General features: G+C 44.6%; 3 protein-coding genes across 11 annotated transcripts in view; 2 read left to right on the forward strand and 1 right to left on the reverse strand.

Moving 5' to 3' along the window:
* The window catches only part of LOC128755763 (dnaJ homolog subfamily C member 13), a 30,914-nt gene extending 28,898 nt beyond the window's left edge, over positions 1-2,016 (reverse strand). For all 7 annotated transcript variants that reach the window (XR_008414171.1, XM_053859735.1, XM_053859734.1 and 4 more), the window contains exon 1: positions 1,879-2,016. The gene's annotated coding sequence lies outside the window, so the exon portion shown is untranslated. The remainder of the gene's footprint in view (positions 1-1,878) is intronic.
* A 2,963-nt stretch (positions 2,017-4,979) lies between these two features.
* lztfl1 (leucine zipper transcription factor-like 1) lies at positions 4,980-13,014 on the forward strand. 3 transcript variants are annotated; one of them, XR_008414174.1, is made up of 11 exons: positions 4,980-5,219; positions 5,442-5,566; positions 5,663-5,857; positions 7,797-7,854; positions 10,050-10,124; positions 10,193-10,258; positions 10,331-10,408; positions 11,661-11,819; positions 11,884-11,987; positions 12,078-12,210; positions 12,284-13,014. XR_008414174.1 is itself a non-coding variant. In XM_053859827.1 (10 exons), exons 1-10 carry the CDS (start codon positions 5,217-5,219, stop codon positions 12,300-12,302), a joined length of 900 nt encoding a protein of 299 aa, XP_053715802.1. In that variant the 5' UTR covers positions 4,980-5,216; the 3' UTR covers positions 12,303-12,969. The 3 variants fall into 3 exon arrangements, 1 of the variants encoding a protein (XP_053715802.1); XR_008414173.1 differs by having other exon boundaries at positions 11,643-11,819; positions 12,284-13,008; XM_053859827.1 differs by lacking the exon at positions 12,078-12,210 and having other exon boundaries at positions 11,643-11,819; positions 12,284-12,969.
* Positions 13,015-17,742: 4,728 nt separating this feature from the next.
* Positions 17,743-21,351, forward strand: ccr9b (chemokine (C-C motif) receptor 9b). The gene is made up of 2 exons (XM_053860118.1): positions 17,743-17,784; positions 20,259-21,351. The coding sequence occupies exons 1-2, from the start codon at positions 17,743-17,745 to the stop codon at positions 21,309-21,311; spliced, it is 1,095 nt and encodes a 364-aa protein (XP_053716093.1). The 3' UTR covers positions 21,312-21,351.
* Positions 21,352-22,515: the final 1,164 nt, after the last annotated feature.

Below are 22,515 nucleotides of genomic sequence, written 5' to 3' on the forward strand. Positions count from 1 at the left end.
TAAGCAATATGGAAGAGGTGCTTCCCAGCACAAAGCAAACAAACGTTTACATGAGCTCAAGACAGGTCTTTCCTGTTCACAAAAAGTTGAATAAATAGCTTTCTGAGCAACTACACTCTGACTTCAGGTAGGGAAAAATGCTACATTTTAAATGACCAGTTTGCTTAGCAACCCTGTTGTAAACAGTGTCTCACATAATGCTAATAATGACGATGCCTGTGGGTTCAAACTGCTTGGAAATGAAGAATGCGGCTTCTGGATCAAGGAAGGGAAGGCGACATCAGCATCTTCAAGGTACAAAGATCAAACTGTCATGTGCCATTACGCAACAGTTTGACTGCCCTTTATTCGGTTTACATTCAACTGTCAGTCCAATAAAATGTCTCCAAGACAGGCATCAATGAAAAAGTAATTGGATCACGCTGGACTTGTAAAAGAAAGCAATCACATACAGGTTCCACGAATGCAATTGTGTTAAGCAGACTTTGTGGATTCCATTTTGTAGAAACAATTGTTTGGAGATGTGACCGTAAGAACAAGAAGTGCTACTTGAAAGACTGAGGATGGCTTAAAGCGCAGAAATATTCCATGACTAATCATTTGTTCAATATGGATTCCATTTATAGACAATTACAAAAAGCTTCACACCGATGACTCAGAGTAGCCGGCAGGTATGTGACAACAGCCTCTCATTTTAATGTAATGTCTGTTTTCTTTCAATTGACACAATAACAGCGCAGTAATAACAGAAATTTCACAATCTTGTGTCTATATTTGATCATTTACAGTGTAGTCACTTCTATTATTTTTATGGCTACTAATCTTCACAATGAGAGTCTCAGTGCTGACGATAGACTTAACAGAGTTAACATAATGTTCTGGATGGCCTGGGTAGATCCTACACAACATAAACAGACCTGCATTACATGTTAAATTCAACTTCTTCATCCATCATAACTTTGACACTGTCAACATGGGATGCAAATGCATTTTAAAAACATCTCAATGAAAACGGTGTGTGTATTTATTCATTCATTCATTCCTTCAGTTATTCATTCATTTTCTTACTACCTTTACTGAAGTCTAGTTGCTGGACAGAAAACGATTCAAACCCTTCCACTATACCACATCACAACTCCATATTTCATCAAGATTTCATAACAACATTTGGCCTAATTCATGCCGGCATTGCACGGGATTATGAGGAGGACATAACTTGATTTGCATTTGAAACTCTCCATGAATTCAACATTGTCCCAAGGAGTGCAACAGATGTCAAGGATGTTGTTAAAAACACGCTAATCTCTCATGACTAGACGTAAGACCAAGCGTAACCGGTTCAGAAGACCATGTCGTGCATCTATGATGTGTTGCACTTCTCACAACTTTGGCTCCGGGTTGACGGCTCGCATGCCAATTCTTACTTCTCCCGTTGAGACGTGACAACAGATCAGACCGTTTTGAGACGGGAGTCGCGGTGCGGGACTGTAGAAAAGGCCAGACCTCTGACCTGTCAAGCGAAATCCGCGAGAAGCAGCTCGAACGTTACCTGACTCTGGACCAGCTAACTGAAGTCTGCTTGATTGAAGCGGGCCTTAATTGTTCAATGGCGTGAATTCTCTTGGCAAACAAACACGACAGCGACGGCTTGGCCTCCATTTCCCCGACTGACTCGCAGGCGCGGAGACTCAGACACTTGTATTATTGACTGTTTGCCATATGCAAACCTGAAGCTTGTGATAGGTTAGCCGCATTGCTAGCGGCTAGTTAGCACATCGCACAGGTTTGGCAGCTAGTCGCGCTAGCAACGGCGCCCATTCAAGCAAACACCGGGGGCTCCGTCTAAAGCGAGTGACAAGTGCTAAAATGTGCATTTACCTGTAAATGTCACAGAGAGATGCTAGTCGTCGCCGTCCCTCGGCCCCCCACCCTCCTGGTGCGGCGCAGTTTTGCCACTCAGATGCTGAAGGTGCTCAGTTACGCCGCTGCCATGTTCCTGGAGGCGAGAGAGTGCTGGTGCGCATGTGCGGGGCCTGGCTGTCATGCGGCGGTCAGCTGATCAGCTTGTGTGAAGGCGGGCGCTGTGAAATATCTGACCCAGGATCTGCGTTCACTCCCGCTTCCGCGTATATTCTATTGACAATTACAGTCAGAGCTGACCCTTTGTCAGTGCTTCAACGGATCGTGTTTCCGTGTTGAAAGTTAATAACCTGTTCAATCTTTTGCAAATAATAAGGCAAATACGCGCTATTTCACATTTATAATGTTAAATATTTCGCTTTATTTTGCATGTCACATTATATTTGGATTTAAATAAAATACATTGTGACTGTAAGTCAAGTGTAAGTACAGTTCAATTATTTTAACGAATGTGATTTTCTGTCCGAGAAAAATAGGTTAAACCTTTTTATGAGATTCTTAATAGTTCAAGATACAAAACTGAAAACAGAAATCATTTTTAAATGACACCTGTTTGTTATCCTTTTGATTATTTTGTGTGTGTGTGTGTGTGTGTGTGTGTGTGTGTGTGTGTGTGTGTGTGTGTGTGTGTGTGTGTGTGTGTGTGTGTGTGTGCTTTATTCATTTATTTATTTATTTTCATAGCATCCAAAAAACTCGAATATGAAAATGTAATCAACCAATAGAAATATAGCGTACGAGTTTGCGTGCCATTTTTGGATTAAATGTCTTCACATTTTTGCCCAAAAATTACACAGATTATCAACAGAATTAAAAAAAAATCCCTCGACAATAATTTGAATGAGCTGTGAGCGGTTTTGTGTGTGTGTGTGTGTGTGTGTGTGTGCGTGTGTTTTTAAGATATACTCTGCCCTCTAGAGACAAAAAAGTAGCAGTGCATCTGAATTTCCATCTGAACTCAATCACAGAGACGGAATAATATATTGAAATGACAGCAGAGGCAAAGCCATCAGAAACAATTCAATTCACTTGATATTTGAATACACACCACTACTATTCAAGCTGCACACACTTTGTATATAAAGCCTAACCAAACTAAACCATAAAATGCCAAAACACACCGACCATGTCCAAGAAATAGACGGAAACTACTTCATATTTTTGGATGTTGGTGTGAACACAGTGCAACACTTTGATTGCACAAAAGTTGCTCTTATTTCAAGTGAGTAAAACCAGCTCAGTTCTGACCTCACAGCCTGAATTCACGCACTATTTTCTTACCTATATGAGTGTATATGATTTCCCAAGAAATCTCATCATTAAAAGTGCGTCTGACTGTGAGGACGTTAAGAGGTCGGTGAGTAATTCAAAGATTGTGGGTTCGATCCTTGTCTCCTCACACGCTCCTGAGTCAGAGCGAAAGCTCATTGACCAATGGGCACTCATCAGACCTTGCTGAGCACAAAGCTCTGACGACGGTTGCAAGATTATCATCAAAAGTTCAACACTTTGATTCCCCTAATCACAAGCAAGTCACCACTGAACCACTGCTCCAGATCACTTCTACAATCTTCACTTCACTATTCAAGACTCTTATTGCCTGACTCATTGCCACCGTGAGAACCAATAACTTAACCTTTTATCATCTTCCATCTCCTTCCAAATAGCCAAGTCCCCAGCCACACAGGAGCTTCATACACTCAGCACAAACGCAGAAACGGAGTCACTTGGGATTGAAAGAGACTCACCGTGATTGAAGGTAAAGGGGAAACATCTCGGCCTCTGTGACTGATGTTCTCTGTGAATGGGAGCAGGCTTGAACATGACATGGTCACGTTATGAGGCATCTGATTCGGCGGCCGACCATGTGCCGCCAGTTAGCATAATCTAATTGCAGCCAAAGAGACATGAGTGGAAAAGTTCCACTTTCCTTGCCCAGGAGACCCCTTCAACAATGTCCATTCAAGAGATGCTATTGCTTCAATCAGGATCACATGATGGCCCACTGGTGGAGTGAAGTATTCTTTTGAAAGATAATAGTCACAAATCAACACAGTGTGATTCTTAGGTGAATGGCTGACATGGTCTTTTTGTTTAAGCCAATATCAGTGTCATTTATTACTCAGATGGGTGTGAAATCTGGGCCCCGACAGTGTCCTCAAAACAGAGACGCTTTCGATGTCTCCCTCAGCCCTATTCAGTCGGGCTTGAGGATGCTGAAAGACTCCAGATGTGACTGTCTGGGTTGGCACTGTGTGCTTCCAGCTGTGCAACTGTTGGTGAAAATGATGATGATCTCAAAGCACTGCAAAGAACTCCCTTCAATGTGTAAAGCCCGTGACTCCCCTGCTTTTATATATATATATATATATATATATATATATATATATATATATATATATATATATATATATATATATATATATATATATATATATATAGATAGATAGATAGATAGATAGATAGATAGATAGATATAGTGGTAACAAGGGAAAGAGGGGAACAAAAAAAATCAAAGTTGTTTAAATAAGGAGATCATGTTTTTTAAATTAAAAAAAAAAAAGAATTCTTTTCATTTTATGTATACTTAATTTAAATATAAAACGTAGCAAGGATTTTTTTCCCTGTGATTGTCAATGTGCTCTGAGGGACCAGAAGTACTCACAACGAACTTGAACAACAGCAATATTAGAACGGAACTATTAATGACAATATTAGTATTTTTTTCCCCGCTCAGTGACCAGTTTTAGGGCCGCCCTTTACCCGGGTAATAATCTATCGTTGTCGATGTATTTAGAGGAACGGTTTGTTCCTCTTCCCTCTGGCAGGAGGCTACGGTCCATCCAGACCAGAACCTCCCATCAGACTGTTAAATTTGTGATTAGCCTTTTTTATTTTATTTTATTTTAACAGCACTTTATTTGGAAGCACTTTCCTCGTTGGTGGAACCCCCACTGACCATGGCAATGAATTCTAAACTGAGTTTAGTTTTACGTAAGGTCCGTGAAGGCACCGGCGGTAACCAGGGTGATGACGCTCTTCTCGGTTGCCAAGGCAGTCTCAGTGCAAACACTAGCCGCGTTGCTAGGCTATAACCAGGCGGCCAGATTAGCGCAGAGCCGAGACATGAAACTGCACAGTTTGTGATCAAAGCAAGCAGACTGCTTCACGCTTGGATCGGTGATTCACATCTAAATCACCTGCGTGGCCCGAGTTAGCGAGCGGAACACCCGGTGTCTGTCTGTCTTCTCCCCGAGAGCCCGAGCTAGGTTCGGCTGGCTAGCAGCGCAGCCACCATGGTAAGTCCTCGTCTACTTCTTGAAGCTTTCGCCTCGGCTGCAGCGTCCGCCTCCGATCCCGCGCGACCACCTGTTCGCTTTCTGAAGCTAGCATGCGATTTAGCCCGTTGTTAGACGGCCGGTGACCTGGAGGGTTCCAGCCTGAGCGTGGCCTGTGGCGTCATTAGCATCTCGAGCTACCTCTGCAGGCAGGTTTCACCGCCTCCTTTCTTCTCTCCTCAGGCTGAGTTTGGGTTTAATGAGCACCACCAGAACGAAGTCATCAATTACATGAGGTTTGCGCGTTCCAAACGAGTGTTGAGCCTCAAGACTATCGACTCTTGCTTTGAGGAACTTAAAGACAGCAGGTAGATGTTGCTTTCAGTGGGAGGTGGGAGGTTGTGTTCTGGTTTTACATGGATGATTCCTCAAGTGTCACACGATTTCGATGCCGATGTTCATAGACTTGTGGAGGAAACCTTCACCGTGGACGAGGTGAGGGAGATGCTGGACGGACTCCAGGCCGTGGTGCGGGGCGAGGTGGAGATGGAGCTCATCAACACGGCTCACACCAATGTGCTGCTCCTCCGGCAGCTTTTCTCTCAGGCTGAAAAGTTCTACCTGCGACTGCAGTCCGACATCTCAGAGCTGGAGAACAGGTGAGTGGTGCCTTCAGGGAGAACACTTCAAACCACAGAGGGATGTCTCGCACTTAAAGTCACTGTGCTGTAAGACGTTTGTGGGAAGAATTCTAACATGAAAAAAAGTTAAAGTCATTGCAATATGAATGAGAGGGAATAAAGATGAGTTTTTAGGGCGGAAGTGAAGAGATTTTCTCTGTCTTCTTGGGTGACGTGAGTTCCAAAACCAGGAAGCATGACTGCTGGAGGCTTTTCACTCTCTGGTGTTCAGACAGGCAGGTGGGTCAGTGAGACTGGATCTGAGGGCACAGGATGATGAGATCAGACTGGTCACCAGGAGCCACTGGAGCTGCTGCTGGATGGGCAGCTGAGTTCTGGACCTTGTCATATTCCTTCCCTCCATGTTGAGATGAAGTCATGTGCAAGCGCTCACATTTCCCCACAAATGTTGTCGCCAAGCGTAGCGATTCGGACGTGAAGGATCCTGAATCCATTCCTCAATGTCCAAATCCCCAAATGGAAATGTAGAATAGACAGAAGCAGAACTGACTAGTGCAGCGTCACCCGCACACTATAACGTGTCAGATGTAAACAAACATGATCCATCTCTCTCCAGGCTGTTTCTGACCCTCTACATCTCGACCCTGTGGAACAGATCAGCAGCTACTGTTTTCATTGGCTGGATAAATGAGTCGCAGGACAACTCCGCGCTCACACACACAGACATTCCATACTTTTATCTCTCAGACTCCGCCCATCCAAACCTCGGTCTGGCTCCGCCCTTGTGAGGAGCTCCGGAACAAAACAACCAACGCTCAGCCCGGAAACTAGTCACTGAACATCATCATGAAAAAGATGAACTTTTTTATTTTATCATCAGTTTTAGTTTTCATGTACATTTATCTATTTGTTGTGTGTGTGTGTGTTCTTTGCACTTGAAATACTGCTTTTTACAAATGATGCATATTACTTAATACCATTACAGCCTGGAGCTTTTTAGGCTAAAATCTGACACTAGTTTTATACAAGCTCATTTGCAAAAGACTTTATTTCCAGCCATGTTGTTCTTGTGCCATAAATGAATCGCAACTTTTCCTCATTGTGGGCAGAATAAAGGCAGTCTAATCTAACTTTGACCGTAAAAAAAAAAAAAACCTATAGCAAAATCAGTTTTTCCTGCCACAAGAGACCTCAGACCTGGAGGAAGGAGGGACTGTGCGTACATGCAAAGAAACCTACCAAAATATAGAGAGTTGTACTGCTCATTTACATGACAGGGGGAGGGAGGGTGAAAGGTGGGGGGCCCCTACGACACACAAACTCGCAGACATCAATTAACCGCAGAATGGTTCTGAACCGTGGGAGGAAATCAGAGTACACTGGGAGACAATACCTTTTTCACGAACAGGCCAAACCCATCAAGCTGCATTATTTATGACGCCAGAACAGAACTTGATCAAGACATTTGAAACTCTGAAAGACCTTGAAAACTGAGATTCCTTCAGCCACCAACAGATTGAACTATCTGAATTCAGGTGTTTTGGAGAGTCAAATCAAGTCAAAGCTCCTCCGTGTGCCTCATAAAAACATATACTCAAGTAACCCTTTCCTCACCTTTGCACGTGTGACCTCTCCTCTCAAAACAACAGGGTGTCAGCATCTATAGCGGCACGTATACGTTCGCTGGGTGGATCAACACTTGGTTTTCTCGGCTTACGTGACTTCACGTTACACACCTCGAGTCTACGTGTGTTCAGCTGCTTTTTAAAAAACCACACCTGCTTTTTCCAAGCTTAGAAGTCACCACAGACACATGTGCTCTTAGTTCTGAAAAGCAAGGGCTGGTATTTTGAACAGTGTGTCACACCAGTGGTGATAACAAAACATCCTGACACCAGAACTGCACACGAAACTCAAGTGTCCGCTGACCGGACGTGTCCTCTGTCCTGTCTTTCAGGGAGCTTTTAGAGCAAGTGGCGGAGTTTGAGAAGACAGATTTTAAGACGACAGACAAGGTGAGTAGAAATGTCCTCTAAAGAGAACCCATTTCACTTTGAGTGCCAACCTGTCGCTGGTTCACAAAGAAATAAAACTGTCGGGGTTCCTGTCTTTGTGTTTTCATAAACATTCTTCGGCCATTATTGCATATTGCAGGCTTCTGATTTATGGAAAGCCTGACCTGCTGACTCCAATTCAGTGCTTCTTGCTTTTTTTTTAAGGCAATAAAGGCCATCTAATATGAATTAACACACAAGTGTTTTTGCTTTACAAATAAATGTCATAAATACAATGTCGAAATATTGCAACCATTTACAGAACAAAGTAACAAAACCACTGCAGCCCCCTGTAAAAGGTTTTTGCCAAGCACGATGTAATGTGACAAAGTTGCCAGCATGAATTTGACTGAGTTCTCAGCCAGAGCTACCAGGAAGGATGAAGGTATCCCAGATAACAAAGACATTGAATCAATATTGAAACAGAATAAAGTGTCGCCAACCTTGAATCAGCTTTGAAATTTCAACCAGCCTGACCTTTCCCACCAAATAGCCAAACCAATAGTCCAAAAGACACATTTGAACTGTTTCTTCAATACCTCATAGTAAGTCTACACCCCACAAAGGAAGGACAAGGCGGTGCTATTTTCAAAATAACAAGATCTAACCAGCCACTTATTGTTGCCACATGTTCAGTGATAGCCATTTATCACTAAGTCTAGCTCCTCCTAGCTGCTTTAGCTTGGTTTCTAGCTTTAAACGCTGCATACTCAGCAGAGTGTTGGTTTCTTTAAATGCAAATCAAGTGAGTTACTGAACAGCGCCTCTTCCATGACTGGTTTTGGTGTCGCTGAAACTGGAAAATGAGACGCTCCAGATGACTGTAGTAGTCGTGAGTGGTGCGACCTGCTCTTCAAAGGTAGAAGCATCTGTAGAGGACAGTTGTCACTTCAAATGTGTTGGAGTCTGAGTGAGAAAGCTTGTGGTGTTGCACTGAGAGGGTGGTCAGGTCAGCCACAAACTGAGATCAGCTGGAGAGGGAGTGTGAGGACACCGGAGAAGTGTGTGCCCAGTCTGCAGCCTGTAGCCAGTGTAGAAACATGGCGCATGAGTCTGTGATCATGGTGGCAGCGGAGTCCTTTGTGCTCTCATGAGCCACAGCTGCCACGACTGTAAAGGTAGCTGAGGCTTTAACGTGACAGAGGATGAAGCTCACTCAAGACAGTAACGGAGTATCTGAGCGAAGGTCAACAAGGCTGATGGGTTCTGTGATGCCTTCGACTGCTACCACGCACGAACCGTCTTGAGATTGACTTCTTATCTATCTGTGGATTTCTGGGTGAGAAGGATGTCCTTATCTCAGTGCGCCACCTCAGACTGGCAGCTATTGCGTGAGTGCAAATGGGCCACGGCAGATGCTCAGCCCCTCCTCCAAGACTCAAATTGTGCTCTGCAAATGATGTGGTTCTTCACAAGATAAAAGAAACGTGGATTTAGACCTATTCGATCATTTATCTAGTTTTAAACATGCATTTCTTATTGCTTGTGTTCGACTTTTCACAAAAATCCTAGCTCGAGCAGAACCTAGAATTTTTTTTTGTCTATACTAAACAGGAAATATTATGAGGTAAATAACAGTTAAAGTCTGATATTTTGCATCGCAGCCGCATCAAAATAGATCTTACTGCTTAATTCAAGTGTTGCTCTTATTAACAGTCATTTATTTCACCTACTTTGGGGCAGTCAAAAGCTACAACTCCAGCAAAACCATCTCAGCACTAGATGTTTTCTGCTGTCAAAGTCTAAATTTAATACACTGTAGCGATCCAGGCTGCCACTGCAGCAAAGGATTATGGGAGTAGTGAGGTGTAAAAACAAATAGTTGTGTGACAATATGAATTATCTGTCCCGTTCTTATTTGGGATGTTTATGTAGTATGTTTCCTTTTCTGACAAAGACAGTTAGCACCATAAGTAACTCTATTCACAGGAGAAGAAATTGGTGCCTCCTGAATGAAAGCTTCAGGAGGCACCAATTTCAAGACCATTGACAAAGGAGGGAGCAAAGGTGAGCAGGAGCATTATGGTTAAGAGTCTGGACCTAATGAAGTTACTGGAGAAGCAATGAGTTGTGTGTCAGTAGGCCACAATGCCATTCATCATCTGGTGTAGCAGTGGGAGAAGCACAGTGTGACAGGAAGTTCTGTTGTCTTCCAGATAAACCAGGAGACCAGCAAACCCAAACTGGCCCCTCTGAACGAAGGCAGTGGAGTCTCTGAACTTCTTAATAAAGTAAAAACTGAACATCTGAATAAGAGACTGTTTGTTTTTCGCGCCAACATTCATCGTTTTCATTCCAGGAGATCTCAAGACTGCAGGAGGAGAACGACAGACTGAAGGCCAGACTGAGGACTTTAGAGAGTCAGGTTTGGCCTGCACTCACCCCCAGCCTCTGTTGTCAAGTCATGACCAAGTGTTTTGGATTTTTGCTCCTGCAGGCCATGAGCGTGCTGGATGAGAAAACCAGAGCAGAGAGAGCACTGAGAGACCTGCAGCAGGTGCAGGGGGAACAGCAGGTACGCAGCGCCACTCCGATGCACACAGTCTTTCAAGTCGTTGCTTAAAATAAGTAGAGTGAGGGAAGCAGGGAAACATGAACATGACCTATGCAATCCAGGATGGAGGAGCGATTATACATTGTTATCTTTTGCATTACAATATCAGGGCGGGGGATGTTTGGGGAGACAGGGCCGCGGCTTCAACAGTGACCTGTTTCATGCGACATTTTTGCTTTTCTGTGGGACATTTGTAGATTTCTCCAGTCAATAATATACATATCTGCCTGTCTAGTCCTCCACTGTTGTTCCACCAACTTTAGACCCAGCAGGTTCACTTAGTTTCGCCATGTCACGTTTGGTGTGACCACTCTGCTGTTGGCCGTGTGAGTGGGCATGTTTTGCCATGCTTGTGATTACCAAGCGTTGACAAGGCACCTTCTTGTGAGGACATTTTGGCCTGTCCCCACAAGGTTTAGAGGGTTAACACGTCAATAAAGGTAGTTCAGCTCAGAGTCCTGGTTCAGGTTAGCCATGTATTTTGGATGGTTAGGTTTAGGGGGAGAAGCTGGGGAAAGGGTTATGGACATGAGAGGTTATATTGAAGCCATAAGCTCTGCGTTATCAACCCTTGTTTCCTTCAGTTTCCCTCCTTTTACCTCCAAAACTCTTTGAGGTGGTTTGAAGACGTATTGTTCTCCTCTCTATTATGCCGTATTTCCGCTGACATTTCCACTTACACTGGTCACGTGATATGATGTTGATCCCACCCCTCGAATTGCACACCTGTTCAGGCGGTGGTTAAAATGTCAAATGTCGTTGAGCTCTCAAAATAAAATCGTTTTCAGTAGATGGCAGAAGCACTTGACCTATAACTAGTCTCTGAGCAGCTTTCCATCTATGGTCCTCAGTCAGTTGTTGCATTCACTGACCGTGTTCCTGCAGGAATTTACAGATTCCCAATTTATAATCAAGGTCCACCTGCTGGTGCCTGACCCCAACCTGTCGTAAACTTGTGAAACTTTTTCTATCCTGACATGAATTGGCCAGAGCAGAAGTGAATTCATGTCTTCATCAAACCTCTGCTGATGAAATCTGCTGACATTTCTCCAGTTGTTTTGTGCTCATCATCAGTTATGTTCTCTGTTTTCACCCATCACTCACTCTTTTGGAACTAACTGGTATGTGACCTTCCTGCCTTCTGACGGAGAGTCCTTTGACAGCAGCGGTTGATGGAGTTGTGCTTCCTCACCAGGTGAGCTCCTCCTCTCAGGAGATCAGCAGTCTGGAGGACACCGTAGCGGCCCTGAAGGAGGACTACCAGCGCTCGCTGAGCGTCAGCGCCGCCTCGCAGAAGGACCTGCAGGACAACCTGGTGTCGGCCAAACACGAGCTGCTGCGGGTGCAGGAGCAGCTGGCTTTAGCAGAGAAGGTCGCTTCCCCTTTGACCCCGCGGAAGCTTCTCAGCAAACCTGACAGAAGTGTCTTGTGTTCAGGAACTGGACAAGAAGTTCCAGCAGACGGCGGCTTACCGCAACATGAAGGAGATCCTGACCAAGAAGAACGAACAGATCAAGGAGATTAGGAAACGACTGCAGAGGTCAGAAGTTTCTACGTTTCTGAGATGACTGTTTCAAAAGATCTTACAGAGGCTTCATGAATCAGTGTCCTGTCTTTCCATGACCTTTAGATGGCACTGTGAACTGTCCTCTGAACACGAGGACACTGTTTCATGAAGCTTCATCAAAACGAACGAATAGCAACTTCAGAACGTAGCTATGGCTGAAGCACCAACTTCATCAGTGACGTCGTTCTAGTCATCCGTGAGAGACTCGGGGTGGTTCAGAGTCACGTCTCCCTCCGACTGTTGTGTGACATCACTTTCTTGTGTTACAGATACGAGCCCAACGAATGAGTTCTCCTGATGTTTCTGCGTGGATCAACAGCTCAAGAACTTCTGTGTGGATTTGTTTACTCCGGCTTCATTGACAAACCTAGACCTTCTAGAGTCCAAACTGGGGGTCGGCCCGGACCATCAGACGTCCCTCTGCGCTCTATGCAATCGTGTCCCGCGAGGCCTTGTCTCAGAACTGAACCCTGAAGGAAGCACCCTCAAATGACCCCAAGATAATCTGACCTCTCGAGTTAGTCCTCCTCAGTTGTAACACACCGGTTAGTCATCTAGATCGTCTGCTTCTGCCTGCCGCGTGAGAGAGCCGGTCAGACCTGTCTGACGTAGAGGACCATCCTGCGGCTCGGTGTTCACTTGCTGGTGTCGTGCGGAGAATAAAGCTGCTACCAAATACGGCCGGAAGTCTGACGGACGTTCACTGGTTGTGGTGTCGGTTCGCTGGAGCGTTGAGCAAAACCAGCAACTAAATTAGATATTGACTTATTCACGGTAAGAGAACTGGACGAGCCAGCCGTAACAGCTCTCTGCTGTGGAGCTGAGGCAGCTGCTGAGAGGAAGTCAATCCTTGTGAGGTTTCATCGTGTTAGCAAGAAACATTCCAGGGTCCAAGAGGAGCGAGGGAGTGTGAGGAAAGAGAGAATCGTAGACCGGACCGGGACGGGAAAACGCCCAGGTTGGTATCTGTTGTCTGCACTGCAAGTGCCTTTAAAAATCCCCTGAAATAGACAATTGTTTTTCTTCACTACAAATGGCATAATGTGTATCACCAATATATGCAGGAACTAGATTTTTATTTCCAAAAATGAAATGTCAGTGTTGATATAGACTTAGACTTAAACTTAGACTTCCTTTACTGTCAGCGCACAAAGACAAAAACAGCAGTGAGACCTTGGCAACGAAATGTTGTTGCTTGGCTTCCAGTTCCAATAATAGTACTTTTGTAACAATAATAACTGAACAATACATTAAATACATACTAATGAGTGCAAAGCTAATACTACTAAGTGCAAGTAAGTAAAGAGAATGTGAAATTACATTTTTGAAAGAGAGAAATGTGTTTTAAAAAAAAGCAATGACAACAAAACAATGACATCATAACTTAATAATAGACAAGTGAGGCAGAACAAAGTAATCTAAAGATGCGAGTACATTTAGAAGAAATAATAATGTTAATTCAAGAGACCACATATTCAGATAAAGAATAGTTTATTATTTTTATTTTTTACCCAAACTGTATGTTATATAATATACAATATATCATATTATAATATTATATATTAATATATAATATTCACGTTAAAGAAGTCTAGGATGACAAAAAATAGAAAAACTCAGTGTTTTTTTTATAGAACTAAAGAAATAATAAATAAATAATAAAAAGAATAATAAATAAGAAATGAAACTTAAACAGTTCAACTACCATAAATGAAATAATTTTAACCCAAAAAAATCTTTGTTGCATTATCATTAAAAATATATATATATTGTGAAGAAGAGGTGTTTTCAGACAAATAGAAAGGCCTGTGTTGAGAATCAGTTGCTCCAAGCCAAGATGGAAGGAAAAGTCTCGCGCGGCTCAGTGCTACTGACTGTGGATCAGCTGCTGAATCTGTGACATGAAACTGAAAAGTACAGCAAACAAACTGTGACGAATAGAACAACAAGCAGCCAGAGTGAGACAGTCATTCATCACCGCACATTTTAAATCACAGCTAGGTTGCACAGGAAGCGGTGACTCGTTTCTCAACTTGCAAACCAAAGTCAGACAAGACGCGAGCTGCGACTTTCCCACAGAAGACTGTTGGAGCACCTGGGAGGGTCCAGTCCGTTCTCGCCGGGCTTTTTCTGCTCTGGGGCTGACGCACCATGAAGTGGACCTGAGTCACAGCTCCGAGTCAGCACCACCCCATATCTCTGCGGGGTTTCCTCCAAAAAACCTTCTGCAGTCATCACACGACGCAGATGGCCTTCGGCTTTTCTCATGAACAAGACGAACAGCTAATGACCTGCATGAGTCCACGGACCCTCAGCAGGAGACGGTTGCAGCAGAGAGCCACACAGTGATGAACGAACACACCGTCAAAGTTTACAGAGACAGAGGTGGAGTTTCAACTTAACACAGGTAGAGAAGACAAAAAAGCAGCTTAGTAAGTAAAACTGCCACTTTATCACAGTACTCAATGTTTCTCAAGTGTGAGTGCCCCCTGGTGGCCTTCAATTGTATGTAATTTAAAAAGAGTCCAAGTCAAGCAGCTGGGCTAAGCTAGCATGTAGCCAGTAGCTGGACTAAGCTAGCATGTAGCCAGTAGCTGGACTTAGATAGCATGTAGCCAGTAGCTGGACTTAGATAGCATGTAGCCAGTAGCTGGACTTAGATAGCATGTAGCCAGTAGCTGGACTAAGATAGCATGTAGCCAGTAGCTGGACTTAGATAGCATGTAGCCAGTAGCTGGACTTAGATAGCATGTAGCCAGTAGCTGGACTAAGCTAGCATGTAGCCAGTAGCTGGACTTAGATAGCATGTAGCTAGTAGCTGGACTAAGCTAGCATGTAGCCAGTAGCTGGACTTAGCTAGCACGTAGCCAGTAGCTGGACTAAGCTAGCATGTAGCCTGTAGCTGGCCTATGCTAGCATGTAGCCAGTAGCTGGACCAAGATAGCATGTAGCCAGTTGCTGGACTCTGACTGGAATGCGTGATGTGCAGCTGCGAGCTTCAGCTTCAGAAGTGTGATTGTGTGTAACTTCCTCAGTGTTGCTGCGGTGAACACACAACAAAGCTGTATGCTATGTAACTTGTGATCTGCAGACGTGAAGGTTTGTCTTCATCTTCCGTCAGTCACTCAGGTCATTTTGACAGTTTTCCCACAAGAAGACTGTTGGTTGAAGACGACAACATTACTTCCATATTAGCAACTGTTAGCTTGGTTGCTAAGCCAGTCAAGGCTCTGTTCTTCAGACACTCCACAGCTACCATTCTTGCGATACAATGCAAGTTCCAGTATGTTTTACTTTATTCAGAACCTTGTGAGTTTGAAATCTGCAGAAGAGCAAACTGCCAAAAATAACGGGACGTTGACCTGAGGCTGAACGGCTCCTCGCTACCTGTCAGCTTTGCGTGTTCCTCCTCTGCTGTCAGTGGAACCGGAAGGAAGAGCTGAAGAGCGCACAGCGCCCCTCGTCACAGACCGGTCATTACAGAAGTTCAGCTGTCAGTGAGCATGACACAATCAGACTCAGCGGTTTAATTGAGCCATTGCCTGAGTCAGGCGGATCTCTGCATGGAACCATGGTCAATGTGAAAGGCTGAACTGGCTCACTTGAATCAGTTGAGTCAGAGCTGCGCTGGAGGTGTGACGTAACAATGATGTCGCTCTCCAAACCTCTGGGTCGCTGGCTTTTCAGACCGGGGAGAACTTGATAAAGCAACAGACCTGAGCTGCTCTTTAAATGAAAACACCACAGACCTGGTGGATAATCTGACCATGGAAATAGAGTCAATGCTGCAGCTGCTTCCCTGCACAAACAGAATCAACGTGTGTTGACATTTGGGACGCGAGCTGCAGCTGAAACTGTCGCCTTCAGGGGCCCAAACCTGAAACTGCCGACTGGCCTCAAGAGCATCTGAGAGGCAGTCGCACGCACACAGGAAACACATTGAAATAAAGGAGTGGAGGACTCGGGGTGCGGTTTGTGAGATCCCCTTCGTGAGAAATCAACATCTATCCTTTCTGATTTCTTAGAAGTTGTCTCATGGTTAGCGATAATTCCAAGGTTAGCGGTAACTTCAAGATGTCTGACTGAGGTGATGGCGCGTTCCGGTTACCTGAGGAACTGGGAAATTCCCAGTTAGGTGGAAGTCAATACGGCAAACGAAACAAGCGCATTCTGTGAACTTTGTTTTCTTCTCATCCTGCAGGTTGTTTACTTGCACATGGAGCGTGTTCCTCGAGAAGTTGCTTATAGACTTTGGCGTCTTCTCACGTAGAACGTGGAACGCACTGAACTCGTACGTCATTCCCAGAACCGACTTCCCTCTTCCAAACTGGAGGGCAGTACAAGTCTCGCAATATTTACAAGATTCACGATCATTTCGGGGTGACTGATAGCTTCAGGGTTAGCTATCACTTCAAGTTAAGCAATGGCTGTTAGTTTTGTAAAAATCCATCGGTTAGCAATAGCCCGTTCCAATGCCTTCCCCGGCTCACGATGACCGAATCCTTTGCTTGTTTCGATGGAACAGAAGCTTTCTCTCCGTGAAAATGCATCGGAACAGGCTATCACTAACCTGCGGAATTTTACAAAACTAAAAGCCATTGCTCTGCTGTGATAGGTCAAATCACAGCAGAGTGGGCGTGGCTGAGAGAATGACATTTCAGCTCCCAGAAAGTGTTTTTGATGGGCGGGGCTTATGCACTTTTTCTAATGCCAATGTATCCAACCACGGAGAGTTTTGTGCAAGCAGACACACATCATTGTTCATTCTCGCCTGTGTCGCCTTCTACTTGGGAACAACATACCACTGTACTTTCACCTGACTGTATTTGGATTCCCCTATAATCCCGGACTATTCACGTCTGACCAGCTGGATCTAGCTATTACATCCTTATTCGCTTGACGGCGGATTGTCACCATCTAGTCCTCAATGGTTCCCTGACCCTGTGTTCTTTTTGAAGGAAGCCAAGCTTAAGCACATGATTAAGACTGACGAATGGCAACCGTTTCTTTCCTTTTTCGCTGGACTCCCTTTCTCACGAACATTTGCGGTCAGCGAATTATGTGTGATTTTTTTTTTTTTTTTTGGTGGTGGTGGTGGGGTGTATTATATGCGTGTATGTTTGTGTGCTCCGTTTTAGTAAAAAAAAAAGAAAGAAAGAAAGAACACACGATTTCATGGTTAGTACTAGGTTCAAGATGACGGTTTGTCATAGTTTCAAAATTACAAATACCTTTAAAGTAAGCACGAGTTGCACACTACTGCACCACATTGTCAGACCATCTTTGTGGGGACCACTCTTTCCCCTAAACCTGACCATCCAAAACACATGGCTCACCTGAACCAGGACTCTAAACCAAACTGACACCCGATTATCATGAACTCAATCTCCTGATGTTTTCACCCTCTAAACCTTGTGAGGACAGGTTTAGATTCTATATTTGGCAGCATCCTAAACACAAGCAAAGATTAATCCAAGAAGCAGCAGCTCTGACTGCAGTGTAAAGGATGTTTGCAACAGTCCTGTTGTCGTCTTCACAAACGGCTTCACAGCTTCATCGTCGAAGTGTGGATGAGCGATAAGATCTGATGTGATCTGAGAGCGTCACATGACCTGACAGAAACCATAAAAGTATTGAGGCAGAAGTGAGTGTTCAGTCTCTCCTCCCTGCGAGGCACCGCTCATCTGTCCATCTCAAGCCTCTCTCACAGCTTCTTTCTCCGGTTAACATGGAGAACTCCACGGCCGTGTACACTTACTATCAGGTGTCTGTGAGTATCAGTACTGCAGTACTACTCCTTTATCCTCACTGCCTCCTTGTTTGTTTGTTTTTTTGACGCGCATGCTTGTTCCTGTTCAAATCTGTGCCTCAGAAAATAATGTTTACCGAATGTAGAAATGTTTCCGGTGGTGATACATGACTTTACATTACATACTTCCAGCCAAGCGCTTGAGAATGTGCACTATGAATAGCACGAGTAGACTCTGCACCAGACATAGAAGTCAAACATCCGAAGGTGTGTTTCTGTTATGGTGCACTTCGACTGCTGAGGTGATAGTTGTGTTGAAGCCGAGGGAGCACAGATAACAGTACATGTTTTGACACAATCTTGGTGTTGTTTGTAGTAGTACTAGGGTGAGTTGTATCTTCAGTCATAGCGCTTGTGACGTAACCACTTAATTGTGGAAGTAATAGTTCTGTTCATTTTTTGAAAGGAGAAGTCAATATGGTGGTGATAGTACTAGCAATAGGAGGAGCACTGCATGTGTTTAAAGTAGAAGTATCCCTGGATTCAGAACATGAGCAGTGATGGTACTACAAGAAGTACCGACAGCTCCAGAGCCAGTACTGAATTATAATGATGAGGAATAGTCAAAGTGAAAGGTCTGATAGTACTTTTTAAGTATGTTTGCCTGTGGTGTAAACATGCTATTAGAAGGTGTGGCAGTAACAGAGTGTACTATAAATAGATGGTGACTGAGTAATAATAAAACTATCTCGAAAGATCTCATCTGATCTGATCCGATGTCAAGTAAAGTAGCTGTATTTATGATAAAGGTAACAGTATGAGTCGTAGTAGTAAAAACTACTGTGACTGTTACTGGTACTCATGGCTTCAGGAGTAGTAGTATTAAAAGCATAAGCAGTAATAAAAGTAGTTGAAGAGGTGCTGGTAGTAGTCTGAAATATTAACAGCACTAAAAGTAGGAAAAATGGAAATAACTACAATAGTTTTTGTTGTAAACAGAGTATACTTCAAAGTAAAGGTGTGTGCAATTGCTATAGGGAAAATAGCAGTAGGCGGTAATAGTAGTACCTGCATCAGTAGTATTGTAGTAGTACCTGCATCAGCAGTACTAAAAATTGAATTAGTAATAGTCAATGTATATGCATAAAGTAGAAGTACTTGGAGTAAAAGTTTGACTCGTACCAATAAAGGTAGTAGAAGGCGCAGCAGTTGTTGTAGTTGGATGTCACGGTTCAAAAGTGAAAACTCTCAGGAAGATCAGGGTCAGTGAGTGGTGTGGCGTAATGCCCCGGGGAGCCGGGCCCCTGGGGGCCGCTCTGATGAGAACACAGCTTTACTCGCTGCAGTAGCTGTGAGCTCGTAAGTGAGGCACGTCTCATCCCTCGGCCCCAGCTGTCGACGCCCCCTCTGTCGAGCGCCTCTGTCACCCCTGGATCATTGCAGGAAGTGGTACTTCAGGTTTTCCTGCTCAGACACAACACCTGCGCTGAAAGTTCACGGCTCAGAGGCGATCCAGGTCACATGACGCACTGAAGCCACACTGTTCCCCCTTCGCGTGAGAGTATTCTTCAACAGTGAAATTGGAAGTGATACTATAGGTTCTAGTGACAATAGCATGGTAATTCTTTTAAAGTCACAGTGTGGTCAAATGATGTTGGACGCGAGAAATGTACTACTGTGCTACTGCGGTCAGTATGAATTGTTATCCAAGTAGAAATATTTGCACTTTTTTTTTGAAGCATCAACTGTGGTAGCACTACTGTATAAGTAGGAATAGTGAAAGTCAAAATTAAAAACAGGTGTTGTAAAAGTAGCAGTAGTACTAGTCGTAGTCACACTTTGAGTATCAGGAGTTAAGGAGTAGTGTCACGCTAGTCATGCTAGTTAAAGATGGAGTGCATTGATAGGAACCATTAAATAGTAGTTAAGGTTAGTAGTAATACAGTTACAGTAGTAAGAAGTAAAAGGATCAATAATGGTAGTAACAGCTGCAGGACTAGTTAAAGTATAACTGTGAAGTAGCAGTAATAAAAATTGCAACGTTGTCTGGTCTCACTAGATAGTATCGTTAATAGTCACACTAGGGGGGTAAAAGATGCAGTTATGGTAATACTAATAAGTTGGTGCTGCAAGTAAGATGAGCAGGAGACGTACTGGTCAAAGTAGGTGAGATAAAACTAGTAGTAAAAGTAGACGCAACACTACACGAATCAGTAGTAGTGGCTGGAGGCATTGGTATCTAACCCAAGACCAAGCACCCTTCTGTGTAACCCTGACTCCGGCACTAGTTGTTGCAGTATAGTAAAAGTAGTAGTAGTGAAGGACACCCCAGCAGCAGAAGTCAAAGATCAGTGGTGGTGACAGAGAAGAAGCAGCAGAAGTGGGAGCTGAGTAAGTCGTGAAAACGAGGCACGAGAGTCAGTTCTGGGTCGTCAGTCTGGACTTTGTTGCGGGCCCTGGCGTCTGAACTCACCCCGGGCTCTGCTTCATCGCAGGACACGACCGACTACGAGGACTACGACACCACGCCCAACATCAGCAGCGGCATATGCAGCAGAACCTGGCTGCGACAGTTCCGCGGCCGGTACGAGCCGCCGCTCTTCTGGCTCATCTTCGTGCTGGGGGCGGTGGGGAACCTGCTGGTGATCTGGATCTACATGACCGTGCGAAACCGCATCAAGACCATGACTGACATGTACCTGCTCAACCTGGCGGTGGCCGACCTGTGCTTCCTGTGCACGCTGCCCCTGTGGGCCACGGAGGCCACCAGGTCACTGGATTTCAGCGCCGGCTCTTGCAAGCTGGTGTCGGCCATCTACAAGATCAACTTCTTCAGCTCCATGCTCCTGCTCGCCTGCATCAGCGTGGACCGCTACATTGCCATCGTCCAGGCCGCCAAGGCTCAGAACTGGAAGAAGCGGGGCCTGCTCTACAGCTCCTTCGCCTGCGTTGGTGTCTGGCTTCTCTCCATCCTCCTGGCGCTGCCGGAGTTCATCCACGCCCAACTGAAGACTCACGCCAGCGGGGAGACCTACTGCTCCCTGGTCTACACCGTCAACACCAACAACCAGGTGAAGATCACCGTTCTGTCCGTGCAGATCTGCCTGGGCTTCATGGTCCCCATGCTGGTCCTGATCACCTGCTACTCCGCCATCATCCGCAAACTTCTGCAGGCCCGCAACTTTCAGAAGCACAAAGCTCTGCGCGTCATCTTCGCCGTGGTTCTGGTTTTCGTCGTGTCCCAGTTGCCCCACAACATCCTGCTGATCATGGAGACCGCTCAGGCGGCCACGGGCACCATGGACTGCCCCACCCAGCAAGTCTTTGACGTGGCCGTGCAGATCAGCAAGAGCCTGGCCTACACGCACGCCTGCCTCAACCCCTTCCTGTACGTCTTCATCGGCGTTCGCTTCAGGCAAGACCTCCTGCAGATCGCCAAGAGGTGTGCCGGCAGACTGAGCCACCAAAGGTACGAACAGGCACACGCCGTTCCCAAAAGACCCTCTCTGATGTCCGACACCGACACCACACCTGCTCTCTCTCTATGAGCCTCCATTTTGCATCTATCTGTGCTGCTGTACATGTAAACCAAACCTGCTGACTGTGATGCTCCTGTGTTTCCAATAAAGATGGTACAATACCATTCCATTTGTCTGGACCAGCAGGGTCGTGGTACTGGTATTTGGAACAGTATCGGTCGCTGTAGAATAAGTGAAAATGATTTACCCCAAAATTCTCAGCTGGGAACGGCCACCTCACAGCGTTCCTGTTAGCAGAGTCGGAAAACAAGATGGCGACGTTGGTGAATTCTCACATGTGCCTCTTCGGAAAGTAAACAACTTCTGGATGAATACGCAAATGAAGAGGGAACAGAAGAAGCAAAGAAGCTATTGTCTCTTCTGGTTTAGTTCATTGTTACAAAACTGCAACATAGTTACGCTCAGGGAAGCCATCTTGGATTGTCTGGTTGGAGGATTCCTTGACAGTCTGGGTTCCAGTCGTACTCAAAAATACCCTGCTCTGAGTACAACGAGAACACTTTCGTTCTAGTTACTATGTTACTATTTTCATTGGTTCATTCGTCTCATACTACAAAGTTTGAAACTGTTCTTCTGTACATACTGAAAATACAGTAGTAGGAGAAGAAGATGATGTCGCAGCTGTGGTGTAAATATCGGTAAAATATCAGTTATTGCAGCAGCAGTAGTATTAGTGGTACAACTGGTACACAGTTAGTTTTAGTTAGTTAGGTATCTAAAGCCAGTAAAAGTGGTAATATTTGCAGTGTTAAAATCAGCAGTATCTTTAAAGTCTGCAGTATTATAAGTAGTCGAAGCCCAGGGGTTTTGTAGTAGATGTGGAAAAAGAAACAGCAATGTTAAACGTCTGAAAGTAGTAGAGAAGTAGAGGAGATGCAGGAAACTTTCGGAGTCGTAGCGCAGTTATGGACTTGGTAATACTCATAGTAATGTGGTATGAGGAGTTTGTTCAATGCTTGCTGCATTTGTAGTAGAGTAAGAATGAAAAGAGCAGATGAGTTTAAGTTGGAACAATAGCATTAATAAAATCACCAACAGTAGCAGAACTGCAGTATTGGTATTGATGAAGTAGAACAAGTAAAGGTAGTATTCTTTGTAGTAGTGGGAGTAGTGATTGGTTGTTTTACAGGTGTGGAAGGAGTAGTTAAGACATATACATATAACAGTTACATGGTTGCAGTAGTTATGTTAGAGCTAGTAAAATGACATAAAC

This window comes from Synchiropus splendidus, chromosome 3 (assembly GCF_027744825.2).
Source record: "Synchiropus splendidus isolate RoL2022-P1 chromosome 3, RoL_Sspl_1.0, whole genome shotgun sequence".
In the NCBI taxonomy this organism is placed as follows: domain Eukaryota; kingdom Metazoa; phylum Chordata; class Actinopteri; order Syngnathiformes; family Callionymidae; genus Synchiropus; species Synchiropus splendidus.